The sequence below is a fragment of the Brachyistius frenatus genome, unplaced genomic scaffold (assembly GCF_029030835.1).
Source record: "Brachyistius frenatus isolate BFR_SWC_R1_liver_20210118 unplaced genomic scaffold, ASM2903083v1 Contig_42, whole genome shotgun sequence".
Classification (NCBI taxonomy): domain Eukaryota; kingdom Metazoa; phylum Chordata; class Actinopteri; family Embiotocidae; genus Brachyistius; species Brachyistius frenatus.
The window spans coordinates 1,742,090-1,755,353 of NW_027210641.1; the positions used below are offsets into that span (position 1 = coordinate 1,742,090).

At 34.9% G+C, this 13,264-nt stretch overlaps 1 protein-coding gene across 3 annotated transcripts in view; it reads left to right on the top strand.

Annotated features, from left to right (window-relative positions):
* Positions 1–13,264, top strand: part of map3k20a (mitogen-activated protein kinase kinase kinase 20a) — a 33,451-nt gene that overhangs the window by 15,823 nt on the left and 4,364 nt on the right. For 2 of the 3 annotated variants that reach the window (XM_069702579.1, XM_069702580.1), the window contains exons 8-11: positions 6,267–6,353; positions 6,862–6,936; positions 7,024–7,130; positions 9,681–9,816. In XM_069702579.1, the coding sequence (XP_069558680.1) occupies positions 6,267–6,353; positions 6,862–6,936; positions 7,024–7,130; positions 9,681–9,816 (405 nt within the window). Of the gene's footprint in view, positions 1–6,266; positions 6,354–6,861; positions 6,937–7,023; positions 7,131–9,680; positions 9,817–10,910; positions 12,305–13,264 lie in introns of those variants that run through there. The other variant, XM_069702582.1, reaches the window with a different exon arrangement.

Consider the following 13,264-nt stretch of genomic DNA (forward strand, 5'->3'; position numbering starts at 1 on the left):
TCATACTATAGCATGTCGTCTAAAATATGATAAAAAAGTCATACTATAGCATGTCGTCTAAAATATGAAAAAAAAGTCATACTATAGCATGTCGTCTAAAATATGAAAAAAAGTCATACTATAGCATGTCGTCTAAAATATGATAAAAAAAGTCATACTATAGCATGTCGTCTAAAATATGATAAAAAAGTCATACTATAGCATGTCGTCTAAAATATGATAAAAAAGTCATACTATAGCATGTCGTCTAAAATATGAAAAAAAGTCATACTATAGCATGTCGTCTAAAATATGATAAAAAAAAGTCATACTATAGCATGTCGTCTAAAATATGATAAAAAAAAGTCATACTATAGCATGTCGCCTAAAATATGATCAAAAAGTCATACTATAGCATGTCGCCTAAAATATGATAAAAAAGTCATACTATAGCATGTCGCCTAAAATATGAAAAAAAAAAGTCATACTATAGCATGTCGTCTAAAATATGAAAAAAAAGTCATACTATAGCATGTCGTCTAAAATATGATAAAAAAAGTCATACTATAGCATGTCGCCTAAAATATGATAAAAAAGTCATACTATAGCATGTCGCCTAAAATATGATAAAAAAAAGTCATACTATAGCATGTCGTCTAAAATATGACCAAAAAGTCATACTATAGCATGTCGTCTAAAATATGATAAAAAAAGTCATACTATAGCATGTCGTCTAAAATATGAAAAAAAGTCATACTATAGCATGTCGTCTAAAATATGACCAAAAAGTCATACTATAGCATGTCGTCTAAAATATGAAAAAAAGTCATACTATAGCATGTCGTCTAAAATATGAAAAAAAGTCATACTATAGCATGTCGTAAAAAATATGAAAAAAAGTCATACTATAGCATGTCGTCTAAAATATGATAAAAAAGTCATACTATAGCATGTCGTCTAAAATATGACCAAAAAGTCATACTATAGCATGTCGTCTAAAATATGACCAAAAAGTCATACTATAGCATGTCGTCTAAAATATGACCAAAAAGTCATACTATAGCATGTCGTCTAAAATATGATAAAAAAGTCATACTATAGCATGTCGTCTAAAATATGAGTAAAAAAAAGTCATACTATAGCATGTCGTCTAAAATATGAAAAAAAGTCATACTATAGCATGTCGTCTAAAATATGAAAAAAAGTCATACTATAGCATGTCGTCTAAAATATGATGAAAAAAAGTCATACTATAGCATGTCGTCTAAAATATGAAAAAAAGTCATACTATAGCATGTCGTCTAAAATATGATCAAAAAGTCATACTATAGCATGTCGACTGAAATATGAAAAAAAGTCATACTATAGCATGTCGTCCAAAATATGATAAAAAAAAAGTCATACTATAGCATGTCGTCTAAAATATGATAAAAAAAAGTCATACTATAGCATGTCGTCTAAAATATGATAAAAAAGTCATACTATAGCATGTCGTCTAAAATATGATAAAAAAGTCATACTATAGCATGTCGTCTAAAATATGATAAAAAAGTCATACTATAGCATGTCGTCTAAAATATGACCAAAAAAGTCATACTATAGCATGTCGTCTAAAATATGATAAAAAAGTCATACTATAGCATGTCGTCTAAAATATGATAAAAAAGTCATACTATAGCATGTCGTCCAAAATATGATAAAAAAGTCATACTATAGCATGTCGTCTAAAATATGAAAAAAAGTCATACTATAGCATGTCGTCTAAAATATGAAAAAAAAGTCATACTATAGCATGTCGTCTAAAATATGATAAAAAAGTCATACTATAGCATGTCGTCTAAAATATGAAAAAAAAGTCATACTATAGCATGTCGTCTAAAATATGAGAAAAAAAGTCATACTATAGCATGTCGTCTAAAATATGATAAAAAAGTCATACTATAGCATGTCGTCTAAAATATGAAAAAAAAGTCATACTATAGCATGTCGTCTAAAATATGATAAAAAAGTCATACTATAGCATGTCGTCCAAAATATGACCAAAAAGTCATACTATAGCATGTCGTCTAAAATATGATAAAAAAGTCATACTATAGCATGTCGTCTAAAATATGATAAAAAAAAGTCATACTATAGCATGTCGTCTAAAATATGATAAAAAAAGTCATACTATAGCATGTCGTCTAAAATATGATAAAAAAAGTCATACTATAGCATGTCGTCTAAAATATGAAAAAAAGTCATACTATAGCATGTCGTCTAAAATATGAAAAAAAAGTCATACTATAGCATGTCGTCTAAAATATGATAAAAAAGTCATACTATAGCATGTCGTCTAAAATATGATAAAAAAGTCATACTATAGCATGTCGTCTAAAATATGAAAAAAAAGTCATACTATAGCATGTCGTCTAAAATATGATAAAAAAAAGTCATACTATAGCATGTCGTCTAAAATATGATAAAAAAGTCATACTATAGCATGTCGTCTAAAATATGATAAAAAAAGTCATACTATAGCATGTCGTCTAAAATATGAAAAAAAAGTCATACTATAGCATGTCGTCTAAAATATGATAAAAAAAGTCATACTATAGCATGTCGTCTAAAATATGATAAAAAAGTCATACTATAGCATGTCGTCTAAAATATGATAAAAAAGTCATACTATAGCATGTCGTCTAAAATATGATAAAAAAGTCATACTATAGCATGTCGTCTAAAATATGACCAAAAAGTCATACTATAGCATGTCGTCTAAAATATGATAAAAAAGTCATACTATAGCATGTCGTCTAAAATATGATAAAAAAAAGTCATACTATAGCATGTCGTCTAAAATATGATAAAAAAGTCATACTATAGCATGTCGTCTAAAATATGAAAAAAAGTCATAATATAGCATGTCGTCTAAAATATGATAAAAAAGTCATACTATAGCATGTCGTCTAAAATATGATAAAAAAGTCATACTATAGCATGTCGTCTAAAATATGATAAAAAAGTCATACTATAGCATGTCGTCTAAAATATGATAAAAAAGTCATACTATAGCATGTCGTCTAAAATATGATAAAAAAGTCATACTATAGCATGTCGTCTAAAATATGATAAAAAAGTCATACTATAGCATGTCGTCTAAAATATGATAAAAAAGTCATACTATAGCATGTCGTCTAAAATATGATAAAAAAAGTCATACTATAGCATGTCGTCTAAAATATGATAAAAAAGTCATACTATAGCATGTCGTCTAAAATATGATAAAAAAGTCATACTATAGCATGTCGTCTAAAATATGATAAAAAAGTCATACTATAGCATGTCGTCTAAAATATGATAAAAAAGTCATACTATAGCATGTCGTCTAAAATATGATAAAAAAAGTCATACTATAGCATGTCGTCTAAAATATGATAAAAAAAGTCATACTATAGCATGTCGTCTAAAATATGATAAAAAAGTCATACTATAACATGTCGTCTAAAATATGATAAAAAAAGTCATACTATAGCATGTCGTCTAAAATATGATAAAAAAGTCATACTATAGCATGTCGTCTAAAATATGATAAAAAAGTCATACTATAGCATGTCGTCTAAAATATGATAAAAAAAGTCATACTATAACATGTCGTCTAAAATATGATAAAAAAGTCATACTATAGCATGTCGTCTAAAATATGATAAAAAAGTCATACTATAGCATGTCGTCTAAAATATGATAAAAAAGTCATACTATAGCATGTCGTCTAAAATATGATAAAAAAGTCATACTATAGCATGTCGTCTAAAATATGATAAAAAAGTCATACTATAGCATGTCGTCTAAAATATGATAAAAAAGTCACACTATAACATGTCGTCTAAAATATGATAAAAAAGTCATACTATAGCATGTCGTCTAAAATATGATAAAAAAGTCATACTATAGCATGTCGTCTAAAATATGATAAAAAAGTCATACTATAGCATGTCGTCTAAAATATGATAAAAAAGTCATACTATAGCATGTCGTCCAAAATATGATAAAAAAGTCACACTATAACATGTCGTCTAAAATATGATAAAAAAGTCATACTATAGCATGTCGTCTAAAATATGATAAAAAAAAGTCATACTATAGCATGTCGTCTAAAATATGATAAAAAAAAGTCATACTATAGCATGTCGTCTAAAATATGATAAAAAAGTCATACTATAACATGTCGTCTAAAATATGATAAAAAAGTCATACTATATCATGTCGTCTAAAATATGATAAAAAAGTCATACTATAGCATGTCGTCTAAAATATGATAAAAAAGTCATACTATAGCATGTCGTCTAAAATATGATAAAAAAGTCATACTATAGCATGTCGTCTAAAATATGATCAAAAAGTCATACTATAGCATGTCGTCTATAATATGATAAAAAAGTCATACTATATCATGTCGTCTAAAATATGATCAAAAAGTCATACTATATCATGTCGTCTAAAATATGATAAAAAAGTCATACTATAACATGTCGTCTATAATATGATAAAAAAGTCATACTATAACATGTCGTCTATAATATGATAAAAAAGTCATACTATAGCATGTCGTCTAAAATATGATCAAAAAGTCATACTATAGCATGTCCTCTAAAATATGATAAAAAAGTCATACTATATCATGTCGTCTAAAATATGATAAAAAAGTCATACTATATCATGTCGTCTAAAATATGATCAAAAAGTCATACTATAGCATGTCCTCTAAAATATGATAAAAAAGTCATACTATATCATGTCGTCTAAAATATGATAAAAAAGTCATACTATAACATGTCGTCTAAAATATGATAAAAGAGTCATACTATATCATGTCGTCTAAAATATGATAAAAAAGTCATACTATAGCATGTCGTCCAAAATATGATAAAAAAAAAAAAGTCATACTCAAGATTTGTTTCTTCTGAAATTTGTGAAAAAAATGTATGAGCTAAGTGCTTTGACGTTGAGGATAGTATGAAGTTGGAGGTCAACACCGATTGATTGAAGTCTGCTCCAAATTAAAGACCAATATTTTCAAGCAGTCAAACAACCTCTTTACTCTCCAAATCAAAACTTGATGGGTTCAGAATGAACACGAACAAACGCTGCTAACCGGATACACATGTTGGCCATTTAACTAACCAAACGCCTTAAGCGTGTATTTTGGTCCTTGAACTACTGATATTATGGTTCATACAGAAGGTCAAGATTCAGACCAGGGAAATTATATATCACACATCATTATCATTACTTCCCTTCAAATAACACCAGATGAGTGATGGACAGCGCCGTTAAGAGCCTGAGTTGGACCACCATAAGTAAAGATTTGATAGAGAGGCTTTCTGTCAGACTAATAGTCAAACTTGTGGAAAACTGTATCAAATTATATTACATTACTTTTGAACAAATTGTACTTAAGTCCCTCAAAGCTAAAAACAACAAAACTATTTTCATTTCTGCTATTTTTTTCTTTGCTTAAGTGGACAACAGCAGCAATTTTGACCTTCTTAGAAGTGCAGCCTCTTAGAAACTTATTGTTATTCTACTTTTGTTATTCTTGAAAGTGTTTGAAGCCATTTGGAAGTAGATTGAAAATGGAATCTTTCATCAGTTTCCTTAAAGTTGTTTCAAAATCACTTTCTCTTAGAATTACTGACGCAAAAAAGTAAAAGATGTAAAAAAATAATGTTTCCTTTGATCTATGAATAATTTTACAATATGAACTGACAATATGTATGATTGCAATAAGTGCAGTTTCCATCAAAACACCTTTATGGTGAACTGATTTTCATAGTATCAGATGTGATGAGAGGCAGCTGGCATGAAGCAGAATTTCAGTAACGTGGTTCACATACAATGAAATCCATTGATGTTTGAAACCTTTTCATGATGTCATGTTATTTTTGACGCTGCTGAATACCAACTGAAAAGAAGCTAAATTATCAAGGTAGCTTTGTTAATGTACTTCAGAAACCATGAAAGTCTTTCAATCTGAAATCGATCTTTTATTGACAATTTTATTTGTTGCATTTGATTTTCAAGAGAAATATATGAATGTTTTTAATGTATTTTTTTATACAGTATGAGATTACATATGCTATAAACACACTGATCATACCTGCTCAGCGGTATTTACTGTATATATTTCTAATTGTTTCTGTGAAATCGTTCCATGTGGTGAAGCAAAACAACAGATTCTTGGCTGTTATGACTATTTGGAAAATAATAAGTTTGTTTACTGACCTTGGCTCTTGACTTCTTGGTAGGTGCTTTGGGAAATGCTCACCCGTGAGATACCCTTCAAAGGCCTGGAGGGCTTACAAGTGGCCTGGCTCGTCGTGGAGAAGAATGAGGTACTTTACTCTGTGATTTCATGTACATACAAAGTACCGACTCAGAATTTGAGGATTATTATTGTCCAGGTCGGTAAACCTTCCTTCACAGAGTCAATACGGTTCGTCAGCGCAGTTTGGAGTTTATATTTTTTCAGAAATGATTGCATGCAAAGTCAATGACAGGAATTGTTTGGTGGTTGATCTGAGCTCATCCACCCATATGGACACCTGACTGCATGAAAGGCTTGTCAAACAAACCAGGCATTCCCTCAAACAAACATAATATCTGATCATTTGTGAAATTATTTTCACTTAGACATGTGGAGCTGGGATTGAACCACCAACCTTCTGATTGGTGTGCAACCCGCTCTACCGACCGAGCTACCGGGCTGTATCTTTCTATTTAATATCAGACACAAGAGTGGAATCATTCTTTTCATCGACCTCTAAAAAATGATTAAGTGTCGTTTCCAGAATGTTGAAGTTGTCCTTTAAAGCTCGTGCCGTCCTGGACTGTGTGTTTCAGAGGTTAACCATCCCGAGTGGCTGTCCTGCCAGCTTTGCTGAGCTCATGAGAAAGTGTTGGGCAACGGACCCAAAAGTGAGTGACATCAGCAAGTAAATCTACAGATTATGTACGTCTTCATTTGAATCACATACAGAGTTGATGTGTTTTATGTTCATTCAGGAAAGGCCCATGTTCAAGCAGATTCTCTCGACTTTGGAGTCCATGTCTCACGACAGTCAACTTCCTCGTCAGTGCAACTCTTTCCTTCACAACAAGGCTGAATGGAGGTAATGCGATCAGCTATTCTCCAGAACCAGTACATGTATTTATAACTCTCTTTTTTCACCGATATACTGCCTCAGCCTAAGGAAATGTGCCGCCGTTTTCAAAGAATGATGTGGAAATGTAGCTGATGGGGGCCATGAAATACAAAAAAGGACTCGAGATTGTGCATATAGATCTTTAATAATTACACTGATAGCTACATAAAGACATGAAAACCCCCAAAGAATCATCCATCTGGATATACTTCCTCTCTTTACCCATAAGACCCTAAAAATAATCACCATCTTTTTCAAGTAGAAGTGTTTAATTGGCTTGTATGAGCAGCTGGAGGTTTGGTGATGTTCAGCACAGCCTGAGTCTCAGCTGTTACTTTATTCTCTGTCTGCCTCTCTGCGGGCCTTGTCTCTGCTCTGAGGTTTTTCCTCAGAAGTTGTGCTGGTGGCATCATGTCCAGGCAGCCATCTGCAGGTGGAGCACGTTGGAGTGAATCTCTGGAAAACAGAGAGTACCAATGTGTAACACAGAAAGACGCATTTGTTTTAGCCCAAGAAGTTTGATGCAATAATATGCTGCGGGTGAAAGAAGTGGCTTGTGCCTGATTAGAAAAGGTGGCAGCTCCATCAGAAATAACGGAGAGATGTCATGTTGCCAGGAGCAGAGAGATTTGTTGTGCTGTTGCTCAGGTACACCAGCCAGAAAAAGACAGGTTCCTTTTTTGTTTATACAGCAGATGTAAGTGCTCAATGAATACTGTGAAGGAAACAGCCTGTTCTTGGTACAGCTCCAGAGAGAAGCTTAGAAGAGGAAATGTTTGGAGATCAAGACTGCAAATAGAAACGTGTTAAATATGGGAATTTAAAAGCAGCTTTAATCGATTTTTGGCAAGTTTGGAGCAGCAGAATAAGGCATGTTTAAATTGACTCAGCTGACAGCTGTGGACGGTGAATTATTCAGGTCGGATGTGAGAACATCTTCAGCACAATCACCGTGGAAAGATACAAGATGTGTCTTGTTGTCTTTGTAGGGTATATTTCTTTGTACTTGTAAAACATGCCGTATTTGTTTCTAAATCAAGATGTATTAGAAATATGTTGTGTTTTTGGTTGATTGGTATGTTTTACAACTACAAAACAAAATGCATTAGTTTGTTAATGGCGCTTTTGTATTTGCAAACCACATGTTCGGTTTGTTTGTCAGGTTTTGGCAGGAAATTAGCTCCGTAGCTTCAGCATATTTCAGTATTTGTTTTGTCTTGAAAATCATTATATTAATATCTTGTTTTAAGTGAAGCAATTATTTGGATATGAAGTTCATATAAATACTATATCATATTTAGTTAAATATCGGCTGTGTGAGACTTAGCAGAAGTATCTTGTTACACAGCAACTGTCTGAATTAGCTTAGGGAAAAAGATTGGTGTTTTAATTTTTGAAACTTGAGATGTCTGAACTTGTGTGAAATACCGAGAGTGTTTATCATGAAAGTTGAAAGCAAGAAAGTTGTTTGAGGTGGGGCGCTGCAGGCAGAGGAGGAACTGTAGGACTGGGAGGAGTGTGGCTGGGCCTTCCTGTCTGGACTACATCTGTTTATGAAAAGAGTGTGTGAACTTTTTTTTTAGCGGTGGAAGTTCAGCATGGATTTCTTTCTACGACACGCTGTGCAGCCCCACCTGGTGGCCAAAACAAACGTGACGTGAGCGGGAAGCGCGGTCCTGTCAGACGCATCGCTCGGTTGTTTACAGCACAGCTTTAGTTCAGTTTAGTTTATTATAGATCTGCATTCTGTCCTTAAACTCTGGGAGACTTATGTGATGATATTCCATGTTTCTCTTACTGTCAACAACTCCAATAGAAAAGACCAGAACCAACAATGAATCGATCCAAACACAAATACTGTTTCAGTCAAAGCTGATGTGGTGGATTGCTCTGTACTGTAAACACAATTGAATTGTTAAAACTCACATAAATATATTCAGTTATTAATGTTTCTATAAAAGATCAATATTATGAAAAAGTAGCGCAACGAAGCTGAAGACTTGATGTGATTTTTTGTGTGTAAACATCATGTAGCTTCACTTAAGCTGGTTTAAGTTGAAACGCAACGTAACATACAAGACACACATTGTCTGATATTGTTAGTCACTTTACCTTAAAGTAAAAAAAGGTTAAAATAAAAAAAGGAAACAGGGTTTTTATCTATTAAAACACATGAGTGAGCCACATGTTTTAAAAGGAGGACACATTCCTTCGTTCCTTTTAAATCTCATATACCGTCCTGCTGCCACAAATAGTCACCAGGACACCAAATATGTGTTTATCTGCAACTGAAAATAGTCCTCAAGAAACGCAGCATTAGCTTCTGCACGAGAAATAGTTGCTAAAACCTACAGTGTGCAGCTGTTTTTAGAAGTCAGATAAAGACTGAGCTTGTTGCTGAGTACCACAGGACAAACACAGAACTTCGTCGGTTTTGGTCTCAAATTTAACAGCAAAAAAAATAGGGAAAAACGCCGGCGTTAAATGTTGACATTGCTCTGTTGCTGCACGCTGAAGGTGCGAGATTGAAGCTACACTTGAGAGACTGAAGAAGCTGGAGAGAGACCTGAGCACCAAAGAGCAGGAGCTGAAGGAGCGGGAGCGCCGTCTGAAGATGTGGGAGCGCAAACTCATCGAGCAGTCCAACAGCCCGGTGAGTTCCTCATTATCCCCCTCTTCACTTTGGTCCACCTTCACATTCAGGACAGCCGTCTCACGTTGTCGAGTGGTTAAAGCAGCAGCACGTTGACTTTACACTCATGTTCACGTCTGTATTTGCTGGTTTCCTCATTCGGCTCGAGAGAAAGAGAGAATTCCCCTCGACCTTTCCGAGGGTGAAGTGGAGAGCAGTGAAATGAAAAAGAAAAGTGAGGAATGAGAAGGAAAGGAAAGCACAATATGATTCATTATGGGTTGTAGACACTTTAGTCAGTGCTGCATTTGTATGCAGTGTAGTGCACGGGTGCTGAACGAGTACATTTGCATCGTGATGATGAAGATATGTCATTCTAGCGCTTTTTTATTTTGCTTCTTTGCATTTTTTTTATGCATGCACTAAAGGTTATTGTACAGCATCACACACAACACAGTACAGCTCGTGGGGACGTGTGTGTTGTTCCACAGTCCAAAACCTAAAGATATTTTCTACTCTCATGTATGACCAAGAACAGGAATCAAATCCTCTCTTTGGAGAACCAGCAAATAGTGGAGTATTGCACTATGTTGTGGGTTTACATTTTTTATGTATATAAGTAGTGCAGCTGTTAAATAATATAGACCGGACTGCATACATGTAGATATGTACATGGAAGCTGCAAGGTTGAAATATCCAAATATTTGTTGATTCATTTGTTAATAATCAGTTGATTACTCTCTTTCTATTTTGTTAATACTTTTTGTTTTTCACTGGTATTTCTGCAAATGACAAAAAGTTGTTTATCTGGAACTGTGATCGTATCTCAGTCATGTACAACGTAGATATCTCAATACACACAATCAAAAAAATCTTTGAACCAACTATCCTGAAATTATTGCTTGTGTTTCCTCTCTTTTTCTGTCCTGCATTTACTCTCCTGTTCTGTTAACGTCTCTTCAATCATCTCATCGAGGGTTAAGTTGGTCCACTTTTCTTATCTTCACTGGATTTTGTGGTTTGAAACTGATTATTCCTTTTCCTGTCTGTCCTCTCTTCTTGTCTTACCTCCCCCCCCTTCTGTCCCCGCTCTCCCACTTCTTTCTGCCTCTCAGCTCTATTTACCTGCGACAAAAAAGATAAGCGCTAAGTCGTTCTATCAGTCTAAGACGGAGGAATCAAACAGTTCACAGATGTCGTGTCAGATCACGGCCTCCGGTAATGAGGAGGTGAATCTGCAGTCCGTGATGATGAAGGGGTTTGAGAACATGTTTTCTTTGGACTTTGGCCGGCCTGTCCTGCACTCTGGCATTCAGGTCAACATGCGGACCAAGCAGAACTCCTCCCGGTCGAGCTGTGTCAGAGAAGGACACAAAATCAACATGGCTCTGGGACTCGGACACTTCCCGTGGTCTGAAGACAGTGAATGAGCCTCTGCGATGTTTGGTGTTGCCACAGCTGCTTCTGTCACTGTGATCTCACCTCATGCAATATTGGTGTCGTTTAAGCACTATAAGAATTGCTTGTTGAGTCATTTAGTTTAATTAATTTGTAATTTTATTAATCATGACTTTGTCATACTATAACAAACTTATTTCTTTTGCTCTGTCATCTATATTCAGGATGCACATTCAGTAATAGCTCCGTGCAGCACAGGAACATAGTCACACGTATAGAATATATTTGAAACCCTCCACCTGTGGATATGATGTATGTCATTTACTGTATGCCTAATGTTCTGGATGTATAGTGCCATGCTGTGAAGAAAGAGCCATGTGAGCCAGTTGCTCAGAGAAGGCCAGGCTTTTATGATGAAGTGACATTTTGCTGACATTAAGATTGGCCAATTTGTTCTGGATGTGGTGGAGTGCAGTTGTTGAGATGCAGTCTCTTACCAGCATGTTTTTTCCTCTGACTGACCCTGGTTCAAAACAGTAGGAGAGGGACTTTGCTGTGTGACTGTCAGCTTCATTCTCTCATTTTACATTTTACTTTTCACAACAGGCTTCTTCTGTCTGCCCCCCAAAAAAATTTACATGATAGACTTGTATTGAAAAATGTTCTCCTATTGACACATTGAGTATCACACAGAATGGTCTAACTGAATATCATCCTGAAGACCTTTACGGTTGAGAAACTCGTATTAGCATCAGTGTTCACTCCGGTATTATGCTTCATCTGGGGGAAGGACATGCTTCCTTGAGCCAATTAAATTGTCCCCTTCGCTTGTTATAATTAGCCGGGCTCATGAGGACGTAATCCTCTGTTTCTTGCTGTTGTTGCTTGTTAGCTTGAGCTAATAATCCTGTTCAAACACTGCTGTTCCATCGAGCCCTGGACATATTAAACTATGCATGATAATTAGCAGTATTTGGGCATCCTGAAACATTCAACCTCCAAACTTGTTAATTCCTCGAGCTTCCACTGAAATACAACAACTTCTGTGTGTGATTTGTTTTCCTGCATCCCTTAATGTTCTCTTAATAAAACTACTTCTTTTAACTTCCTACTAATCTGTCTGTCTTACATCCGTTTTAGTACTTTTCCATATATTAAGAAAGAGTGACTAAAGAACACACGTCGTGAGCTGCGTGAGAATTACGTTGTTTTATTGTTAGTTATTACCACAGAGAGCATTTTCAAAAAACTGTGAACCATTTCGTGCCCCTGATCATTTTGGATCATTGAGTCTTTTCTTGTGACTTCCTGCCACTTGATTGGTGGCCTGCTTCCCCCACCCTCCACTCAGTCCACATGGGGGCAGAATTGTGTGAACTAAACCCAAACTCAAAGTCACTTTTTATTCCTGCACGCAAACCCTGAACACAAAAAACTGTGACCTCATTTTAAATTCGCAATGTAGGTATCTTTTGTCAACCGCACGTGGCGGATCTTAATAAAAGAAGCACGGCTGCTCATTTGAGAAACGCAATATGCTTTTTGTGAAACGTGATATGAAGTCACTCCAGTGAGACTTCGGCAGCGTCGTAGTGTTTTTGAATCTGTTTTCTACCGAGCTGCATTACAGGAGGAGGCAGAAAAGCGCTGCAGGGCTGAGTGGCTTTATGAGGCAGCAGCCTGCACGTATGTATGGCAGCGACTGTCGATTCAGAAACCAGCATTTAGTTCATATTCTGCGCCGTTCCAGGATGTCGTGGGAAAAAGACAGTGAATGGGCATTACTCATTCATTCAGTCATCTTTTCTCCTATTTTCCATTGCGTTATTTCTGTCATTACACACCAGCCTCATGGTCACAATGATGAAATCTTCATTTTGGCTGGTGAGTTTCTGCCTGATTACATTTAATGAGCAATAAATGATTTATTTTTTTCTCCATTCAAATAGATCACGTTAGATCAGTCAGATGGACATTTCTGTTTGAAATAGACCATTAGGGGCAAGTCGTCTTAATCTGACAGCACAATAACTGAAAAAGTAATGGTTTCACAGACATGGAAAACATGGCT